The following is a 21,625-nucleotide window of genomic DNA, read 5'->3' on the forward strand; positions in this document are numbered from 1 at the left end:
CGCAGTGGCGTGAAGGTGGCCTTTACCTCCTCTCGCAGGCTGGGAGGGGGTACAGCCCGCGCAGCTGAGCCAGCTGCTGCAGTCGCCGCCGCCCTCCATTCATAAAAAAAAAAAAGTCAACAACAACCTCCACCCCCCTTTGTAAAAGAACGACGGCCCCTGGAAGAGCTAGAGTCAGCCCCAGCAATCACGGGTTAAGTTCTTTTCCGGCCCCCCATTCATAAAAAAAGGAGCGCAGCGCATGCGCGCACGGGGTCTCTTGTGCCCACCCATTCATAGAATCGCCAACGGCGCGCGTGCGCACTGGAGCTCCCTTCCCTCCCATTCATAAAAAAGCCATTTTCCCAGGCAGTGGTTGCAACATCGCCGCGGAGGCAGCGAGAGGAGCTGACAGCGCGGAGTTGGCGCTGCGGAGCGCAGGCAGCCGTGCCGGTTCCTCCGGCCGGCGTCTGCGAGGACAGCGGCGTCTGACCCGCTCGGGTTCAGGGATTTGCAGACGTGGAGCAATGCTTGTGACTCTGCGGCTCCTCAAAGTAAGTCCCTGGCCGGTTTCGGGATCTGAAACTACCCGCGACGCGACTACCCCTCGGGCTGGGGCAAATGGTGCGCTATTTCTAGGCGCGCCTCAGTGTTCCTTCTCTTTCCCTGCTCCTCCTTAAGCCGCTGCGGTGCGCCGCAGCTCCCTGACGCCCTCGGCTGGGCCGGCACGGCGCCGGGGGTGTTCACAGCCTGGCACCGGCGTTTCCGACCCCCGGGCACTGCCAAGCCCGGCTTCCCCGCTCTCTGCTACTCAGGAAGCCCCGTGCGTGTCCCAGGAGTTTGCCTCTGGCCTGGCCTTTCCTCCTCCTGCCACCGCCCGCTTCGGGCGCTGGAACGGGAGGCTCTGGGTTCCGACAGTAGCCACCTTTGGGTCCGGCGGGCGCCCTCGCCCTGGGCAGCTCGCCCACCCCCGGCTCGGTGCCCACGCTGCCAGCTCTGCCATAGTTGTCCCCAGTCCGCCGCAGCGGCCTATGCTCGACGTAGGTTTTTCTTTCCTCTTCGGAGCGGTGACGGACTGGGTTTTCTCCCCTTCTGACTCCCACTCCATGGTCACCGGGGAGCTGGCCCGGGACTGGGCATTTCTGCTCCCTCTCTTTGGCGAGGCGGTTCCTCGCCGTCTGACCTTTGCTCTGCTGCCGCATTTTATGCCGTGCAGCTGCCTTGCAGTTGCCTTTCCCTTCTCCGGCCTCTGCAGGACCCTAGGATCCTCGGCCTCTTCTTGCCTCCCTATCCCCCGGCACCGAGCTGTGCCAGGCCCTGGGGCCCCCAGGCCGCGCTGGGGCTGTGGTGGGGGCTGAAGGTGCGTTTACATAACGCTGGGCTTGTGGGAGCCGGAGGAAGAGGTTGCTTGCGTAGGAGAGATAAGGCTCCTGCTTTCCCCCTTCCTTCTTGGTGGTACCAGGCTTGACATCACCGAGAAGAGAGAAGGATGGAGACGGTACGTTCTGAAAATTCTGAACCGCCAAGGCTACGGGGGCAATGAAGGGGGGCGAGGGCAGGTTTGGCCAGCCAGGACAGCTGGAGCTTGGCTCCATCACTGGGACCAGGGCTGTGCCCAGTTCCCCCTCCACGCAGACGATCAAAAAGCATTTAGACAGTAGCTGCTCTTGTGCAAGAAGACGGTTTCTCAATTCTCTTTGATTGGGGCCTGGCGGTTGTGGGCAGAGGAGGCAAGAGAGGTGAAAAATGGTTGCATGGCTTGACTGGCTGAGCGATGGAAAGGAGAAGCCAACTGGGCTGGAGGGGCTGGGTGGTGGGCAGAGGAGAGAGCTGCTGGCTGCCTCATTCAACCAGCTGCTGGACGGGCATCCATATTGCCAGGCCTGGGTGAGGGCAGGAGACTGCCTTCTGGCGCATCGGGGCTCCAGGAGCCCCCCAGCATGGTTAGAACTAAAAGGTGTCAGTTCACTGGGGTGCCCAGACCCAATAGGAACCCCCTCTTTCCTGCCTCCAAACCAGTGGCATGATTCTGTCCAGTCTGGGGAGGGGCGGGAGCAAGTGCATGTCTGTCTGTTTAGCCAGCCAAAGCTCTCCAGTCTTTCTGATGAGCTTCTCAGGGAAGGTGAGGGCCCAGGGCATTTAGGAAATGTGGGCTTATCAATCTTGTACGTAATAAGCTCCCTCTGGCCTGAGGCCCTACCCAATATTGCACTGGTGATTTCACAATGTTTAGAGTTCTCTGGATCTTCACACGAATGGAGCATAAACATCTGAAATTTTCGGCTTTTTTCCTTTTCATGTGTGGGTGTGGGGTGGACTAGGAAAGGGGGGGCTGCAGTTGGCCCCTTTCTCTTTCTCTCTCTCTTTCTCTCTCCCTCTCTCTCTCTCTGTCTCAGCAGAAGGGTGAGAAAGAAGTTGTAGACACGTCCAGTGTGAAATTGAATTTCCTCTTTCCCAGCCCTTGGGAGAATCCTCGTTTGCCAGCAGGCTCTGGGCGAATCCTAATGTAAGCATTGCACACACTGACCAACTGAGCTGCGTGGCCAGGATCGGGTAGGGCACGTTGGCGGATTTCTGAAATCTCCTTGATGGACAAATGTTGGTCAGCTAGGGTGAGGAAGACTTTTAAGACATCTCTTGGTTACCTTCCTTATTAGATTCTGAACTCAGGAGACATTCCCCTTTTTGTGGAGCCTAAATGCTCTATTGCTCATTCCCATGACCTTTTCCAGATTACCCTCTGAAATGGGAATGTCTCCTGAAAGCTTTGGTTGGGCTAGGTGGACAGGGACAGAACACGTAGAATGGAACGATTCCTGGCTAAAGCAGGGCAGAGGCTGGGGGCTACTGAGCATCTGGAGCTCGCAGATTGCCATTTTTCTTTTCATCCTTCCAGAATAGGTGGAGAGACGGGGCTCTTTGGAATTCCACCACTGTCCGGTTAATACTCTTACCCCTGGTCTCTGGTAAACCTGACATTGCCTCTGCCCAGAGGTTAGGCCGACTCGAATAACAAATAAAGGCAGCCTTTTCAGTGCAAAATCTGGAAGTTAGTGATTTAAAAATTAAGGGAGGAAAAAACACCCATTAACACCTTCAGAAGTGGCCCTTGAGTTGTGTTGCTCTGGGGTTTAATGCTGTGGGATCACATAAGGGGGCTTCTCTTCTAATTCCTGATGCTAAAACTCCCTCGGTGTGACATCTTCCAGCCCCCAGTTTTGGGTCCCCGCAGCATTTTTCTTTCCTTGGGCCATCCTCTTAGGTTGGACCCAGGTGTTGGTCCCCAGGAGGCTTAGAAAGGCGCCTCCTTTCTCTTTTCAGAGAAGTAGTTCACTGTTCTTAGACAGTTGTGGCATTTAATTTGGTTCTGAATCCAGAGTGCCTGTCACCTGGCCCCTACTGACGTGGAAGTTCCCTTGTGAGGAACACATGGGGAGGACTCTTGCACAAACCTCAGGATCTAGGCGTATAGTTGAAAAGTTTAGATTGGGATGTAGACACGACAGTGTTTTTAAGAAAGGAGAATGGCAAGAGTGGAGAAGGTTCCATCTCATGGCCAACCTGGGTCTCTGACAGAAGGGAAAGCAGTGACTCATTGAAATAAATTTTTGCTCTTTCAAAAGAAAATCAGAGGAAGAGGTAATGAAGAGCAACATACTGAAAGCTGTATTACTCCTTCCAGACCAAGCCGGGAGCCAAAGTGGAGAAGACGAGAGGCTGGGAAACCTGCTAAGTTTGGGCCTTAATCTCCCCATCTGCAAAGTGAGGGGAAGAGACTGCTTCCAAGGGAGCCAGGGCCAGCAGAGCGACTAGCCAGGGGCCAGTGCTCCTTTTTAGACTGGGTGCCTAGGAGGAGAACCTGGTTGTAAGGGAGCCCCTTCCTACACAGCAGGTATGGGGTGTTGCGTGATGTAAGAGGCGGCGTATTCTTGGCTCTCAGGGGTCTGGGGCCACCCTGCAGATCCGGACAGCTGACGAGGCTGGGGATGTATCCGGGACATGTGGCTAGGCTTAAGAGGCTCCACCGTTCAGCTGTGATCGCAATTGTTCTTTCCAAGGACAGTCAGTGGAGGAAGCAAGGGCACTGGGGAGGGAGCACAGATGTGCTGGATCTAGTGGAGGAGGGAAGGGGCCCTTCTGGGGCAGGTGGCCCATGTGCAGAAGAGTAGTTTCCCTTGTCGGGGAGTCTTTTTCTCCTTGGGGGAAGGGGGAGTCACTTCCTGCCCCATCCCAGGAGTAAGCTAAAATCTATTATTGTAAGTTAATTTCTGAGTGGAGGGTGGTGAGATAAATAAAAGGATCTTGGTGTCAGTGAGAGGGGGGCCCTCCCCTGGGGGTCTAGGTTTCTGGTCTCCCCCAAACTTTGATGTGGGCCAGTAGTTCCCAAACTCTGCTTAACAGGCTTCTTCCAGCCCATTCTTTTCTCACTCTTGACTTCTAATCCCTCTTGAAGGGGATATGAGCCGACAACAGTTATGGGGGTAATACATTGAAGCCGAAATGTGAAGCCAGTTCGAACAGCCCAGAGCAAAGTACAGCAGACCTCTCCCACTCATCCTCGCAGGAGGGCTTTGGATTGGTTGTGGAGGAGGAAGAGAAGAGGGCTGGGAACTGATAAGTGGTGATGGGGCCGAGTGATGAAAAGCAGCTGTTTTCTTTTGTGATCTTTAACAGATCATGGCCGGAGGTGAGCTCCTCAGTGCTGGGGCTGGAGTGGAGGGGTGGGGGAGAGGAGCAAGGATTCTCAGACAATCCAGCTGTCCAAATGCTTTATCCTCCCACCGGGGCCATTCTCAGCAGAGATGCAGAGACTGTCCTCCTCAGTAGGGTGTAGGGAAGGCGAGTCCATGGCTTCTCTGATCCCCCTCCACCCTCCTTCCTGTTCCTTTTAGTCTTTTTGAAGCAATAAGTCATTTGGCTGAAGCTTAATTAACTAAACAGGGTTGTTGTCACAAAAAAAACAAGTGATAGTGGTGGGCGGGCTCTCTGGCACCCTACAGACCTTTTAAAGGGTTAAGCAACCTTGGCTGAAAGAACCTGCTGAGACTGAATGGGGCCGTCCAGAAACTGCCCATTCATTCAGAGCCTTTTGCCAGTTTGTCATTAGCTGACCTGTAGTTTTCAAAGTACAACTGTCAGGTTTTCCTAGTATTTCCCAGCTCCTCTCCCCTGGGTAAATCAAGGGGAAGGGGTGGATATTTAACATGCCTCTTGATTCTTTTCAACTAGCCTGGACTGAACAGTCTACAGCCTGATGCTCTGTCCCTCCCTGCAGGTACAAATGCAGTGTCAGGCTCACAAATACAGGGCTGTGTATTCTGGGCTTTTCACCGTCCTGCTGATTCATTATTCTAGAATCTCTTCTTCTGGCTTCGTCTGACCCTGACTCTTTTCCTTTGCTTCCACTGCAGACCCGGACCAGGAAGCCACATCTGTGAATGTGCCCTAGGGACCCTTAAGTTCAGCTTTATAGGTGGGAGGAGAGAGCATTCCCTCCCACGTCAGGGTTTCCTTTTAGGGACTGCTTTGTGGTGAGATCCTGCAATTGAGACCCATTCAATTTTAAGAAAAATAAAAATGAAGACACTTAGTATAATGAGGGTGTATGAAGTGACAGAAAGCATGACCAAAAAACACTGCACTGAAAGTGAAGATAACTTGAGTTCTGAGCCTTCCTTTAATGACAGCTTTCAAACCCCCAGCCTCTGCTCTCCACACTGAAGACTCTCCTATTTAGGGGCCAGTATGATGGAGGCCCTGTCTGGCTTCATTTCCCGGCTGGTTTGGTTAAGAGCCTGCCGATGGCCTGATGAGGTTCCCCGAGGGCTGGTGGCAGACTGGGGAGACCGGTGGAGTTCATGGCTGTGAAGGTGACCTGAGCTTTCCACACCTTTCCATGAATACCCAGAAGGTAGTGTAAGCCAGGGCTGCAGGGTGGAGGCTGCAATCTCTGGAGCCTCTGCTGTCTGGGTTCGAATCCTGCCCTGTTCACTCATAAGCTTGATGACCCTTGTTCTTCCATTTCTTCCTCTGCAAGCTGGGTGTTATCATCAAAGGTGATGGTGAGGGTTAAATGAGAAAATCATTGAGGGCTTGGCACAGAGCATGACACCAAGAAATGTTTCGTAAATGCTAGCTGCTTCCATAATTATTATTTATTATTATTAGAAGGTTGGAGTGGAGGTAAAAGTTTCCTTTCCTCGTGCTAATCCATAAGACTGCCACCTACAACTTGATAGAGGCCCTTCTCTGGCTAAGTGGAGTGCTGGCTTTGTTTCTCTGTCCACAGTCTTCCAAATTGGCCATCAGTCTTCTGAACAGTCTAAATGAGGCAAAGCCTCCTCTCTCCTATTTATATTATAAATCTCTTCCTTCCTTGCAGGGGAAGCAGAGTACATATTAAACTGCACTTAAGTTCATCAGTGTTGCTTAGACTAGAGGGTGGGTGTGTCCCAGTGAGTAGAGATTGATCTTCTAAGCCAACTGAGGACTGGGGTTTTTTTGAGACTTCATTTAGCTGTGCTGAGGGGTTATCAAACAGGCTGCTCGGGAAGTTATTTTTCTTTGTCAGCCAAGTGAATTCAACCCTCCTGTGGAGGGTCCCTGCTAATGGGGAGGTGAGGCCACGAGGCCTGACAAGGTCTGGGCAGTGCAGCTCTGAGCCAGCCACTGGTTTGTGCTGAGCTGGTGGCCGGAAGGAATCCTACATCTGGGCTGCGATAGGGAAAATGCGTTTTAGAATATGCCTGCTGGAGCTATCTTGCATGCAGCGTGTCCCAAGAGAGCTGAGTCATCGTGGACCCAGCGCTCCCTCCCGCGTCTGGTCCCAACCGCAGGCCCAGATGTCGACAGCACCTCTGGAGGGTGGTGGGAACCTGCTAATGCCAACATCCCATTGCCTGCAGGCGCTGCTCCCACCCTGGCTTCCAGGGTGGGACTTTTCCAGGGAACTTTTCCCATGAATCTGCCCTCTGATTCCAGGGCCTGTTAAAATCCCTGAGCATTGGGGATGCACAGAAAATGTGGCTTTTTGTAGAGAACCCCAAGAATAGAACTGGGGAGAGCAGAGTGGATGATCTCCTTGGGGAGGAAGAACGCTTACTTTTTCCCACAGCGTGGCGACTCCTGATCCTGGTCCTAAGAGACAAAAGCCCGACTACGTGCGGCATTACAGGCTTCAAACTGCCTCTGGCATTTTGTTGGCAGGACCCTGAGTATTCGTGACCTGAGCTTCTGGAAGAAGGGACTCGTGTTGTCTTTGTCCGGGGTGGGAGTTCTGGCAGAGGCACTGCTTGGCTGGCGCCGAGAGTCTTATCCTGTGCCTCCGTCAGCGTTTTCCATTCTTGTGCCTAGTCACACCTTTTCCTCCAGGCAAAGGCCCCAGGGCTGGGACCTGGGGTTCCTAACCCTCTTCCTGTTGACCCCAAACCCATTTATTCTAGAAGCAAGGCTTTGGAACCTCTGCAAAGAATAAGTGGGCTGAGGTGGCATTCCCTGAAGTTCTTGCTCTGTGGACAAAAAGTCCACGGAAAAAGTCCTTTCTGTTGATGTTAATCTGACATTTCCCCATCCAGCCCTGACCACAGGGTCCCCGCAGGAGGCTGCCTTGGCGAGTGACTACTTCTTTGTGGCAGACCTGCCAGAAACTTAAGGCTAACTCTTGCCATGAGGAAGTGTCTGCCATTTGAAGATGATGCTCTCCTTCCATCTGGAGGGAACATGGCGACAGGAGGCAGGTGCTGCCACTAGGCAGACTTTCTCCAAGATGGGAAAAACTGCACAGAAATAGTAGGTAGGGCCATGGGAGCAAAGCCAACAGTGCTTGCCATATGCAAATGGGAAGTACCAGTTGGCTGAGCACTGAACCTGTAGAGGACTGAATGCTTTTTTGCATTTTGCAATATAGATGGTCATACAGAGAGCCCTGTGGATAAGCTCCCTTTTATCCCCTTCATGAACTTTGCATCTAGAGCTAGCTTTTTATTTCAGACAGGCTGGGCAGCAAGGTTGGAAGCCCTTCCCCAACAATGTAAGCATTTCTGATCAAACAGTTGTTTCCAAATAGGGGAAGTATAGCAGTGAGTTGTCCTGAATGCCTTTTTTCCCCTCTTCCCTCCTTACTATAGACATGGATAAGTATGGATGAGTCCCCTGGGCGAGGTGTCATTCTCCTGTGATTGGAATATTGGGATGAACCGGCTGTGTCCCGAGTCTGGAAGGGTATGGAGTTACCTGGAAGTGGACAGCTATCCGTATCCCCTTTGAGGCAAGATGAACCTAAGAGCAGAGGTATAGGGTCGGCTCTCCTAATTAGAAGGTCCTTAGCATCTTGAAAAAGCATTTACTGAAACCCCACCCCATAACACATTTATCCAATGGTCTTATTTTTAAAAAAAAGAAAAGAAAAAGAGAGAGATTATCTTCCCCTTCTGTCTGCACCCTGTTCTGTCCCCACCCCCATCCCCTGGTGGAATCTTCCCAGAGTCTAATCTTTCTCTTGGATTCCAAATCGTGTCCCCTTGGGCAGAGGTCTTGGCCTTCTGCTGCTCTTTCTTTAAATTGATCTCCAGCCGAATTCCGAATGTAAAGGTCAGCAGGCGAGGAAATGGCACTTCTAATAGAAAACAATGTGCACTTTCTAAATTTGAACCAAGTCGTTTCCGCTCTTTGATTTAAGTGACTTCCTGGGGTTCCGTGTCAGGCTGTGCAGTTGAATCTCTGGCCGGATTCCAGCTTAAAATTGCACTCTCCCGGTGAAATTAGAAACTGATCCAGGGTTGGCTTAGCTCTTCTAGTAAATAGCATTTAGGCTGACTGTTCAGCTCAGCTCTTGGGAATGGGTGATGTGAGTGCCCCCTGAGGATTTCCCATCCAAGTGTCAGAAGCACACCTACCTGGGGGTTATTAGCCACCAAGGGTGGCTGCTCTTAGAAGGGGTGGTAATAAGTTAATATCCTGGACGGCAGGCATCAGATACCGCCCTTCCTTCTCTGGTGACTATCTGAAATAAAGGCTTTTGTTTATCCAGCTGATAAACTCCATGGGAGCACACAGAGGCTGTCTGTCGTGGTCACCACATCCTCAGTGCTTGGCACAATGCTTGGCACGTAGTGCGTATTGGTGCTCAGGAAATCGCAACTGTTGTTCTCCGGGATGGTGATAAATGACTAAGTACTTGCTGTGTGCCGGGCGAGATGCTAGGTACTAGATAGGCATTTTCTCATTTAATCCTCACAAGAACCCATTGTACAGATGACGAAACTAAGGCACAGAGGTTAAAGAACCCCATTCACGGCAACACTGCTCCGCCGAGGTAAGAACTGGAACTTGGCTCTGACTGTAGAGCCTGTGTTTATGACCACTGAACTGTCTATCATAATAAGGAGCACAGAGATACAAGAATGACCCTGAACCACCCAGGTTTGAGTCCTGCTTTTGCAACTGATAGTTTTGTGTGACTTTGGACAAGTTACTTTGAACATTAGTTTTCTGTAGCTAGAAAGGGGATAACAATGGTAACTAGGTTTTAGGATTATTTTGAAGAGTCAGTGACTTTAATATATATAGTGCTTAGGAGAGTGCCTGGCACATATTAAGTGCTAAATAAGTGTTATTTCTACCACGTACTATTATTATCATTGTCATTATTAATTGTCTAAGCCTTAACGCTGGACAGTCCACTGAGGGAATCCAGTTCCCATTTCATCTGGGCTCTTAAGGACCTGATGGGGGGTGGGAGTGTTAACAGGCCACGTACTGATGCCTGCAATCCATTTTCTCTTCTTTTTCCCCACCCCCAACCCCAGGGCCCCTAGAAGCCTGTTTCTCGGTGCAGTCCAGGATCTCCAGCCCCATGGAGCCCCCGATCCCACAGAGCGTCCCCTTGACTCCCAGCTCAGTCATGGTCCAGCCTCTTCTTGACGGCCGTATGCCCCACAGCCGGCTCCAGCACCCACTCACTATCCTCCCCATCGACCAGATGAAGACCAGCCACGTGGAGAACGACTACATAGACAACCCTGGCCTGGCGCCCCCCACTGGCCCTAAGCGGACCCGGGGAGGGGCCCCGGAGCTGGCCCCGACGCCTGCCCGCTGTGACCAGGACGTCACCCACCACTGGATCTCCTTCAGCGGGCGGCCCAGCTCCGTGAGCAGCAGCAGCAGCACGTCCTCCGACCAGCGGCTCTTGGACCACATGGCACCACCGCCCGTGGCTGAACAGGCCTCCCCGAGGGCTGTGCGCATCCAGCCCAAGGCAGTCCACTGCAAGCCGCTGGACCTCAAGGGCCCAGCAGTCCCACCAGAGCTGGACAAGCACTTCTTGCTGTGCGAGGCCTGCGGGAAGTGCAAGTGCAAGGAGTGCGCGTCCCCCCGGACGTTGCCCTCTTGCTGGGTCTGCAATCAGGAGTGCCTGTGCTCAGCCCAGACCCTGGTCAACTACGGCACCTGCATGTGCCTGGTGCAGGGCATCTTCTACCACTGCACCAACGAGGACGATGAGGGCTCCTGCGCCGACCACCCCTGCTCCTGCTCCCGCTCAAACTGCTGCGCCCGCTGGTCCTTCATGGGCGCTCTCTCCGTGGTGCTGCCCTGTCTGCTCTGCTACCTGCCTGCCACCGGCTGCGTGAAGCTGGCCCAGCGTGGCTACGACCGCCTGCGCCGCCCCGGTTGCCGCTGCAAGCATACGAACAGCGTCATCTGCAAGGCAGCCGCCGGGGACGCCAAGGCCAGCAGACCCGACAAGCCTTTCTGACACTTTGGGTTGAAGTCCCCTGGAAACTTGGTTCCCTTCTGACACCTGAGAAGACCACGGCGAGGCCAGCGGTTTTAGCATCCTGAGGCTGACCTTGCTAGTCTGTCTGCTCCCCACCTCCAGCTTCTGAACAAACAGAGACCACCATCGCCCACCCTCTCTTCCCCAAAAGGATGAAGAAGCACTTTGGGTTTTTTCCAGGGTCCTGGAACTTTGTGTCAGACAGTGGCAGGGGCGTGGTATGGTTTGGGGGGATTTTTCTTTTCCAGAAGACGAAACACAGATGTGGACACATATCCGGAAGTTGCAGCTGCTTGAATGCCTTCCCAGTCCTTCCTCCTCCCTCCCTTTCTCCCCACCTCTTTTTCATTCTCTGGCTGCCTGGAAGGAATCATTAACTGAGTGGCCAGGGGACTTTTGAAGAAGACCCTTGGAGTTTGACGTCAGTACCTTCTTCTCCTCTTCCCTCCCCCCAGTTTGCTGCGACATCTTGGGGACGGTGTAGACCCTAGCAATCTCTGTTGTATATACTTGGGAACCCCCTGAGAAAAGAGGACGGCCAGTGAGTCCAGGCCTCGTTCCTCAATCTGCCTCCCCGGAGCCACGGACGCACTTAGGAGCCACTGCACAGTGCATTTCTCCCTTTCAGCTTCATCACTAACTCTTGGGGGTGTTCCACTCATAGCACCGTCCCTCGGTTCTTACCGAGTCACAGGCTCACCTGCCCGCTACGCGTCCCAAGGTCTCTCTACCCAGATCCAAAAACTTTATGGGTAGAGAAGGCCGGGGCGGCAAACGCGAGACCAAATAGCATTTTGCCAATGAGTCTGAGGCTGTGGTCTCTGGATCCAGTCATCATGTTTTTATAGAATAATTAAACCAGATGCTAACGGTGTTTTAAAAAATAATAATAAAACACTTGCTTCCTTTTGGGCCACCCCCAGGAAGGGCTGATTTCAAAATCTGGGGGGCGAGCAACCTCAAGGAGCACAATCCCCCTCCTCACCAAGAAGAGGATTTAACAGCAAAGAAGAGAGGTATCACCTCCCGTTGGCAGAGTGACAGTTGAGCCGAGCTGGGTGTGGGTTTCCTCTCTTCTGATTCTGCTGCTTTCTGTCATAGCCTTTTGTGTACAGTGATGTGTCTGTATCTTTAATGTAAATAGACAGATGATGAAAAAAGAGTCTATTTTAGTGTTAGGAAGCCCTGGTGGGGGAGTCAGAAGAGCGTGGGTGGGGGAAAAGATTCTCCAGGGGCTTCTTAGGATTGAGCCCTGCTTCTGTGCGTGGCCACACCACCCCCTCCCGACAGCCCCCAAAGACGTAGCAACTCTTTCTCTCAAGGTGCTAAAGGACTCAGAAAGTGCAGCACGTCCAGTGGGTAGGTACTTGTTGCATGCAAAAGCTGTAGTGTGTCTGGTCCTCCCCAGCTGTTGTTCGGGGTTTTTGCTTCGTGTGGTATTTTGTGTTCCTCCCCTAATGAGAGGAAGTGGCCTGGGTCAGAAAAGCTACCCCAGGTGAAACTGGAAGGCATTCATTAGGCAGCATTTCCAGTTTGTTCTGTAGGGACAGAACTGCCTCCAGAAAAGGGCGCAAAGAGGCAGGTAGCTGTGACTGGCATGCACCCAATGCTTCTCAAGGACTTTTTTTTCCCTTCTTGAAGACTAGTAGTAACATCTTATGATTTAGAATAAGTTAATTGTAACCATAGGTATTTATTGATTGGAGGAAAGGAGGGGAGGGTCTTGTTACTTTACGCTTTATTTATATAACATTTGCTAGCTTGTAAAAGGCGAATATGAAATAATGCATCTGCGTTCTCTAAGGCTGATTCATGTGGCTACCCTTGCCACAGTCATGACGGATGTGTGGATGTTCTTGCACAAATCGGAGGGAATGGTAGAAAAAACACATTCAGCCAACCACTTATGCTAATTGAATGTATCAGATGTGTACTGAAGGGACTGGAGATGTCTTCCTCAGAATAGGTGTGCAGAGGTTACGCCAAAAAGAGGGGGCACATGTCCACTCTTGGCGAGGCCTCAGAACTTTTCCCAGAGCCCCTCCCTCAAATGTCTCCATGGGAAACTTGACCCAGGGGCGAGATGCACTTTGGTGATCTTGGTGTTCTACGTGCCCATTCTCTGGAGACTTGATTTACATAAGCTGTGTCTACACACACGCACACGCACACACAACCCCCTATCCCACCGACCCTCTATCTACATAGACCCTGTTTCCTGGCAAACAGCCTCCTGAACCCTGACTTTTTGTGTACATAGTTGTAAACACGGATTTTTCTGGGTTTTGGTTTTCTTTTTTTCCTCCCTGTTTTGGCTTGTTCTTTCTGGTTGGCATTTAACCTGCTAGAATGGATTCCGCAGAACTCTCGTGCCCCGTGCGCTCGGGGCTCAAGGGGAGGACTGAAGCAGCTTTGGCTCTCCCAGCTCTGCTGCACAGCAGTCCTTCAGCATGTTTTTCTTGGCAAAAAATAAAACAAAATTGGCTTGCCCGTGGACCCTGAGGGCCACTGGGGGACCAAAGCTCTCGGAAACGTGACACATTTCTGTGGCTGCTTCTGGCTGATTGTGTTTCCTGTCACCAACAGCTTGCTTGGCTGGATTATGCCTCGTCTTGACCTTTTTTGAAAAGTGCCACCTGGTTCCCACTTCTGTTCAACCTGGGGTGGGAGATGGGGTCCACAAGCCTGGGTCCAGGACACTTGTCCTAGGCAACCTTGACTGCTCCCCACTGAGGTGGGTGTGTGAAGGGCCAACACTCCACAAGCACCCTGGGGACTGGGTCTAGGACAGCCAAGCCCTCCCAGATAGATGAGGGAGTGCAACCAAGGCTCCTCATGGTCCCTGGCCAGAAGGAGGTGAAGACCAATCCCTGCTGTGGATGTGGCCCCTTCACAGCTTGCAGAGACAGAAGACCTGCATGTGATGCATCTGGCTTCTTTCCGCATTCTGGAGTCTCTGCCGGTCCCCACTGTACATTGAGAGAAGCCCAGTTAGATAATAACGTGTCCAGGGTTTCACAACGTGGCAAGTGTTGGTTGGGACCAGCACCCAGATTCCATCACCTCAAAGCTTCATGTTTTCCTCCCATGCTGCCCCAGGAGATGTCCCATTGGGTGTGGGCAGCACAACTTTGCACTGTACAACCCACTAGGGCATCCCACAAGCTTCACCGGCTTTCTGGTTCATGCCTTCTGTAAGCATTTTCGTGCCCTCTGCTTACTATGACAGTTGAAGACAAATGTCGTGCTGCCATTTTTGCCGTGGGTAACCCTGTGTGGTATTTTGCTTTCTCTTCTCACTGCCCCACGGTTTGGTTTTGTGTTACGAACAGAAAAGCTGTCAAGGTTCCCACTGCACCACATTCCTACTTCATTCCCCTTCACTGTGGCCCCTTCTCACCCCACAACAAAGTTACCACAGAAGGTTTCCTTTGTATAGAATATTTATTTTGAAGCTCTATTTTAATAGTATTTATTTTAGAAAGTCTACTATTGTAAGAGTTCTTCTGTTTGTGAAGAAAAAAACAAGTTAAAAACTGAATGTACTGATCTAGAAAATATATATAAATATATATTGTTAAATATACACAGGACTGCCGTTTCTCGTGTGTTTGTGTGTTCTCACCCTGACATCCTCACCCAGCAAGGCTTCAGGATTGTCAAAGGACACTCACTAACTGGAAGTGCATACCTCAACTCTGGCAGGACAAAGGGCCAGAGAGAGGGGCTTCCTGGCCAGGGCTGTCCCATGTCCTGCCTTTAGGATGACCTTCGAACCATTGGAGGAAAGCTTCACTTTCCTAGGAAGCTGAATCCTGCCAGGTGCTGGTAAGTGCTCCTCTGGCAAGCCCTCCCCTCCTCAGGGCTGTATTTGTAAGAGATGGACATCAAATCTCAAACTGGGAAGTGGTGGAGGGAGAAAGAGTCATCTGACCTGCTCAGGTCACAGAAATTCTGCAGCTCTTTCCTTTTGTGCCCTGGTGCTCCCAGAACAGATTTCCATGCACATGGCACACATACGTGCTTCAAGGAGACCAACAGAAAAGCCCTTGGCGGTCTCCTTATTTTCACTAGATTGGTGGGTGTTGTATAAAACCAGTTCTTTGACCTCCACAGCCTTCCATCCATTTAATGACTTGCCCCTCTAATGCACCTTCCGTCTGTTTCCCCTATTTCCCCCACCAAATACACTCCAAACTTGGTAGAGACCTGATTACTTATCAATTTATGTCGTGGGGGGAACTTTTCATTATTTTTAATTCATAACGCCAATCACAGTGAAAGTTGGACTTTTTTTTGAACTTGTGAACGCAAGCTTGTTGTGTTCTGAAAGAAAAGGAACAACAGTAAAGATTTTGATAAGTAGAGGCAGGCAACCAACGATGGTGGGGAGGAGGTGGGTGGAGGGAGATGAGGTCAGAAGCCCTGGGTCCAGTTGGTTTCTCTGGGGTCACCATTTATGGCATCTTCCGATCTTTTGTGAAAGCCTCGGGTCCCTCTTGGAGACATCCAGACACATCCCAAGGATCCCCTGGTCACTGCTCAAGAAGGTGCAAAGATGCGCTTCCTCAACACGGTCTTGTCTGCTCTAGAACTTTAAAGACAGGCTCTGGCTTCCCTCTGCCAGACCACGTGACTTCCCTTCCCACAGGATGGACGGAGGGTAATGAGTGCTCCAGAGTCTTCCCTCCCTGACAAGGTAAGTCACTGGCACTTAGAGGTGCTTTTCTTTTTAATCGGCTGGGTCCCAATTTCTGTATACCGGGCTTTGATTCAGTCTTGGGTTTCCTGATGAGTGGGGACATGGAGAAAGCTTGTCCCTGGTTTTACTTTAATTGTTTCTAGTGTTTGGAGATTAAAAACGACAAAGCCTGGACAGGTCGTTGGGTGCTTAGAGTCTCACCCACCCAAATGCTCTTGGGGAAATGGGAGCTGAATGAACGTGTGCTTGTTTTAAAAAAGTCAGTGTCCAGGGAAAATGTCCCACGTGCTCGCCTTGTCTTTCTTTCACTGACTGGCCCCTGTTCCTCTTGGGTCCCAGTTCTAAAATGGCTTTGGGTAATAGGAATGGTTGTGGGTATTGAGCGTTTTCGCCAGGTGCTGGACATACACGGCAGATACCACTGTTAGTCCCTCTTAGGCATGCAGAAACCAAGTTTCGGCAAAGTTGTCAACTTGCCCAATAAATACACAGTTGAGGGGTAGATGGGAAAAACAGACAGTTGAAGTTTTAGCAACTCAGTTTGGGGAGTAATCACAGGACGAACTGATCAAATTTAAAAATAAGGGGGAAGAAGCAGAACTTTAACCCTCTCCACACCCATAACCCATGCCCTCTATGAGGGCACCCCAAGCCTGGTGCTCATCCTGCAAAAAGTGAATCGTCTGGGCAGGGGGCAGTCCCAGTTCTGGCGGCAGACAACTAGAACCCGTTGGGCAGCTTTGTCATCTGGCCAGGAGGCCCCAAGCCACTCCCGCAGCTCCCCTGCCGGCCCCTCCTGCCTGCTGAACCTGCAACTTGAAAGGAGCTCAACTTTCCAAAGTTCGCTTGTGAACGAACAGATGAACCCCAGCAGACAGCTCCATGCTGGAGGTGTGTGCCAGATGAAAGCGGAGAGGACATTTTTAAGAGCCCTAAGTTTATTCATCGGAACTTTAATAAAACAATATGTCCGTGGCCCGGGGCAGGTATAATTTTCATAATTTATGGGTCTCTGAGACAGGAAGAGGGCCCGGGATTTTATTGTGTTTTGCACGATAAATGGCATTCCAATTGTCTACATGATGTTCTTTAAGGACTCTCGTCTGGCAGGAACACAGGCCTTCTGGAGCCCACCTGGGCCTCGAGGCCCGAGGCAAGGGATAATTATGAATACATCTGTATCTGTTAAGCAGGAGATGATTGAAAAACCCCCTTGTTTCCTTCTGTCGTTAGAAGACGCTTCCTATGCCGACACCTATCTTAACATTAACTGCTGCAAGGTTTGGAGCCCTCCCTGTTCTCTTCCGCTCCCACCTTCTCCTCCCCTGGGTCTGGCCTTTCTTTCCTGTACCCGAAGAGACTCGGGTAAATGTCTCCTGACTGGCATGGTGAGGGAGTGGTCTCAGACTCTGAAGAAAAAACCCACCAGCCACAAAACAAGACAGTGGAGCTCCTGGCGATGCTCGAATTGAAATCAGTAATTGAATACCTGCACAGGGTAACAGGTCAAGCGGCCTGATGAAATCATTACAAAAGCAGCATTATCATTTACAGTCTTGGAAACAATCAAATTAGATCCATAGAGTCTGTCTCATTTTACAGATGAGGAAACTGAGGCTCAGAGAGGTTAAGTCACTTGCCCAAAACCACACAGGCGATAAGTGGTAGACCTTCCGCCAAAGCCTGTGCACTGCATGGTAGGGTCCTATTGCAACTTTCACCCCTATCCAAATATCGCCTCCCCGGGGATGCTTTCCTGTGTCCCCAGGAAGAGGTTTCCTTCCCATTTGTGCTTCTGCAGAAGTTAGAAGAACAAGTTGTTTGTTTTAACCAAGATTACATAGATTGTAATCAAGATAGGACTTGAACCCAAGTCTAACTGCCACACCACTATGCCTGGTATAAGTTATTGAGGCCCCATCCTCACGCTGATCTCAGGAAGGATCCTCCGTTACCACATGTCATTCCTCTTGGCTAGCCTTCGTGATTTCCTCTGCAGTCGAAAGAGGAATTGCGGGGCCGGCCCGGTGACGCAGCGGTTAAGTTCGCACATTCTGCTTCTTGGCGGCCCGGGGTTCGCCGGTTCGGATCCCGGGTGTGGACATGGCACCGCTTGGCACGCCATGCTGTGGTAGGTGTCCCACGTATAAAGTAGAGGAAGATGGGCACGATGTTAGCTCAGGGCCAGGCTTCCTCAGCAAAAAGAGGAGGACTGGCAGTAGTTAGCTCAGGGCTAATCTTCCTCAAAAAAAAAAGAATTGCTTCCCCAGACCTACGGAATTATTTGGGCTGCGGTGGCCAGAGGCAAGAATCTTCCAGAGGAGACAGGGGGTATAAGTTGCCTCAGGTAATTCTGAAGTCAGAGTCTGGTGGCCTTGTGGGGAGAGATGCACACACAGGGTGAAGGGCGCAGGCCAGCTCTCGGCACTTCCAGGGACAGAGCCACATTCCTCTTTGTGCCAGCCTTGGAGAAGATGCATAGGCAGGGACCAGGGAGCCAAAGCAGCCAGAGTGGAGGTGGAAGTTACTGCAGAAGTGGCCTGGGGACCCTCATGTTACAAGCAGTGCTCCTCCGAACCCCCAGGCTACCCCTTGACTGGTTTCCAGGCAGTGGTCCAGCCAGCCCTGGATTACCCAGGCACTCTGAGATGCTGGACCTAATCAGATCAGAGAACCAGTGTCAGGAGAGACGCTAGGGTAGAGAGTGGAGGACTAGCAGTAGAGTGGGACAGACGGGGCCTTGGGGTCTCTGAGAAGTGACTGCCACTTCCACAGGCCACTCCTCGTAGGGCAGTGTGGTGGGAAGAGCTCTGAGTCTTATGGTTCCGCTGCTCAGGTCCCTTTTCTGCCACCGTCACTGGAGTGAGACCTTAGGAGAGTCACTGCCGTTCTAAGAACAGTTGGAGGATTAGGTAGTGGCTGTGCACAGCACTGATGAGTGTTGTTACTAATCTCCCAGAGAGGAAAACCTGACTCACGTGGGAGAGCAGAGACTAGAAGAACTCGGGTCTCCTCTCCCCTGAGCCTTGGTTTCTCCATCTTCAGCCTGGCAGTCTGGACCGTGTAGGTGGGAAATCACAAACTGTCAGCCCACAGTGTTTTCTTGAAAGTTAAGAGGCTTCCAAACCCAGATCTAAAACGTCTCTTGAAAAATAAAAAGAGCTGGCGCCTCTGGGTCCCCATTCCAGAGGGCAACAATTGGCTGGAGCTGAAAGGCAGCTGCCCATTCTGAACGGCAGGCTCCCCTTGCTCTCACACAGCATCCCCTCCCCTTCCGCTGCCCGGGTCCCCTGGCCTGAGTGCCAGTTGGCATTGATCATTGTGTTTCCACCTTGATGTCCCTTAGGCCAGCCTTCTTCTCCTGTTTATATTACCTGCATGGCTCTCGGCTCCTGAGGCTGTTGGGGTCAAGTTGGATTGGCTTCCTCAGGCACTTTTACCCAAAACATGGTGTCCCAACCCCCATATGGGGGGTTTCCTAAGGATGCCCACCCTACAGGCACGCCACTCAGATACAGGTACCAGAGTCATAACCCCAGAAAGGACTTCTGAGGTCGTGAAGGCAGATGTCTTAGCCTGGGGCTTGTAGGGGTTTAATGGGAGCCCTTTGACATTGTCGATAAATTTCTGTGCGTTTGTGTTTTTTGTCTGAGAGACACTTTCCAGATTCTCCAAGGGGTATGTGACCCTCCCAAAGTGTTAAGCATCACTGTTCAGTGCACTCAGATCCATTATACAGATGGGCATTTGAGACCCTGAGAGTCACTTGTCCAAGGTCATACAATGGGTTAGCTGAAAAGCCAAGAATAGGAGCCAGGTTTCCTGTCTCTCTAGGAAATGGTTTGTGGTTTTCAAGCATTTATGAGCCAGTCTATAGCATCTACAAAAAATTCCCCAAAAGTGACATCAACCTTAAAGGTGCTATCAGCAATGCCCCCACTCGGTCTCCCCCCGATTCTCTCTGATCCTTACTTGGTTCCTTCCTGCCACTCCTGCAGAAGCCAGTGACTTGATCTGTTTCCTTGTTCACAGCCGGTCTGCTCCCCACTAGAGGATGAGCTCCATGAGGGCAGGAAACCCAGCCTCTTTTGCTCATGACTTCCGTGCTGCCTGGCCTCTGTCACAGCTCACGTAGAAACTGTCCACTGAAGCAAACCAACAAGGTCGTGTGCCGGTGACGGGCAGCACTCCAGAGCTCAGGGGTTCTGTCCTCCTCAAGCCATACGCACGGCCCTGAGCACCCGGGGATCAGTATTTCAATATCCCACTCACCTGTCATGAAGTTTCCAGGACAGCATCTGGCATATGAGCAGCAGTCAATAAGTATTTGTTAAATGTATTAGTTAATTAATGACATACAGAGAGGAGAGCTAAAGAGGAACGGACAAGTGGCCTCAGACTTTATTTCTGACCTAAAGCTAGCCACGTGAGAGGATGTAGCATTTCCACTACGTAATTATACTGATATGAATAATAGGACCGGCTTCCATCTCATGGCTGACACTGGGGTATTTACCATGTGCCAGGCACAATGCAACCAAGTGATTTTTGCCCATTATTTCCTTTAATCCCCACTCGCTGTTAGTTAGTACTTTTGTTACCTCCATTCTACAGATGAAGAAACTGAGACTCTAGAAGTTGAAGACAAGCCTGCCCAAGGTCACGCAGCCTTGACTCCAGAGCGACTGCTTTCCTACCCATGCGCCCACCCACGGACACTGGGACGAGGCATCAGCAGGGTGTCCGGTCCCCCAGTTGTGGGGATGCTGACGTACAGGAGGAGGCCTGAACCCTGGCTGCAGAGGAGGAAGTCCTGGCTGCACTACTCTAGAATTGTTCACGGTCTGTGAAGGTCTTTGGCGCCAGTAGTTTACAAAACCAAATCTGGCAAATCCCCAGCCCTCAGCTCCCTTCACCACTGGCCTGCGACAGAACACTCCAAGGAGAACAAAAGGAAACCAGTTTAGGAACTTATGCCATTTGGTTCTCTTGGCCGTTCTGTTGAACATGTATGGTTACCAGAGCATTTATTAAGGGTCAGTATCGAACGGTTGCATGTAGACCAGGCCAACATAAAAAGAATTATTATTGATCAGCTTCAGGAAAAAGAATTAAGGTGGCACTTAGTTTTTAAAAAATATTTTAAAAAGTCAAATTATCTTTTAAAAGAATAGGATGGCCGTTTCAAAAATGAAAATAACAGAAAAAATGAAACTCTCCACTATATTCCCAGTTCCACTTTAACATTTTGGTAAATACCATTCACTCATTTAACAAATAGTGAGTGTCTACTATGTGCTAGGGACTGTCCTTCCATGGGATCGCACTGTGCAAAGCTGTTCTGCAAAATGCTTCTTTCATTCAGCAACATGCATGGACTTTCTTTCAATCTCCACAGCTCCACTTTCTCCTTTTGAATAGCTCATGTTGCAAGGCGTTTCATTTTATGGCCTTACCACCTCCTCTTGTGATGTGCTCTGCTCTCCACACCCAACCTCAAACCTCCCCTGGACCACGCTAGACACACCCTCTGCTTGCCCTGCCCAAGGGAGGCCAGTGGTCAAAAACAGGAGCCTGTCAGGCCTGCAAGTTGCCGGGGGGAGGGCAAAAAGGGAGGGCCACGCACAGGGCAGCCTGTTGGGCCTGTCACTGAGGGGGCACATGAGATTCCTGTCTCTCCAGAAGACCTGCCAAGTGGCATATCTCTGAGTTAGGACAAAATTCTAGGTGGTATAGCATTCACCTTAAAGATGACCACAAAGGGGCCGGCCCCGTGGCCGAGTGGTTAAGTTTGTGTGCTGCACATTGGCAGCCCAGGGTTTCGCCAGTTCAGATCCTGGGTGCGGACCTGGTACCACTCATCAGGCCATGCTGAGGCGGCGTCCCACATGCCACAGCTAGAAGGACTTACAGCTAGAATATACAACTGTGTACTGAGGCGCTTTGGGGAGAAGAAGAAGAAAAAGAAAAGAAGAAAATTGGCAACAGATGTTAGTTCAGGTGCCATTCTTTAAAAAAAAAAAAAAAGGTGACCACAAAAATAAACAGGAGGGAACATGAAAGGCCTTTAAGATACACAGCTTTCCCTGGGCCGTCAGCTCCAGGTCTGCGCTACTTAGAGAAGTGTATTCCACGGTCACCATCATTTATTTATCCAATCCTTTCTCATC

The 21,625-nt window shown here is 51.1% G+C and overlaps 1 protein-coding gene and 1 long non-coding RNA gene across 3 annotated transcripts; both read left to right on the forward strand.

The window, feature by feature from the left end:
- Nucleotides 1-275: 275 nt before the first annotated feature.
- On the forward strand, nt 276-14,346 carry SPRY4 (sprouty RTK signaling antagonist 4). Of its 2 annotated transcripts, none has more exons than XM_023617502.2 (2): nt 276-533; nt 9,786-14,346. In XM_023617502.2, the coding sequence occupies exon 2, from the start codon at nt 9,833-9,835 to the stop codon at nt 10,730-10,732; it is 900 nt and encodes a 299-aa protein (XP_023473270.2). In that variant the 5' UTR covers nt 276-533; nt 9,786-9,832; the 3' UTR covers nt 10,733-14,346. The 2 variants fall into 2 exon arrangements, with proteins under 2 accessions (XP_023473270.2, XP_070090131.1); XM_070234030.1 differs by lacking the exon at nt 276-533 and adding an exon at nt 978-1,477.
- Nucleotides 14,345-19,929, forward strand: LOC138917462 (uncharacterized). Its single transcript, XR_011425517.1, has 3 exons — nt 14,345-14,581; nt 15,240-15,452; nt 19,488-19,929. It is a non-coding gene; the product is annotated as an uncharacterized lncRNA (long non-coding RNA).
- The last annotated feature ends 1,696 nt before the right edge of the window (nt 19,930-21,625 follow it).

The sequence above is a fragment of the Equus caballus genome, chromosome 14, assembly GCF_041296265.1.
Source record: "Equus caballus isolate H_3958 breed thoroughbred chromosome 14, TB-T2T, whole genome shotgun sequence".
Taxonomy (NCBI): Eukaryota; Metazoa; Chordata; class Mammalia; order Perissodactyla; family Equidae; genus Equus; species Equus caballus.

Bases quoted from the DNA above. Each gene is read 5' to 3' on its own strand.
- SPRY4 (XM_023617502.2), top strand. From the start codon at position 9,833: ATGGAGCCCCCGATCCCACAGAGCGTCCCCTTGACTCCCAGCTCAGTC.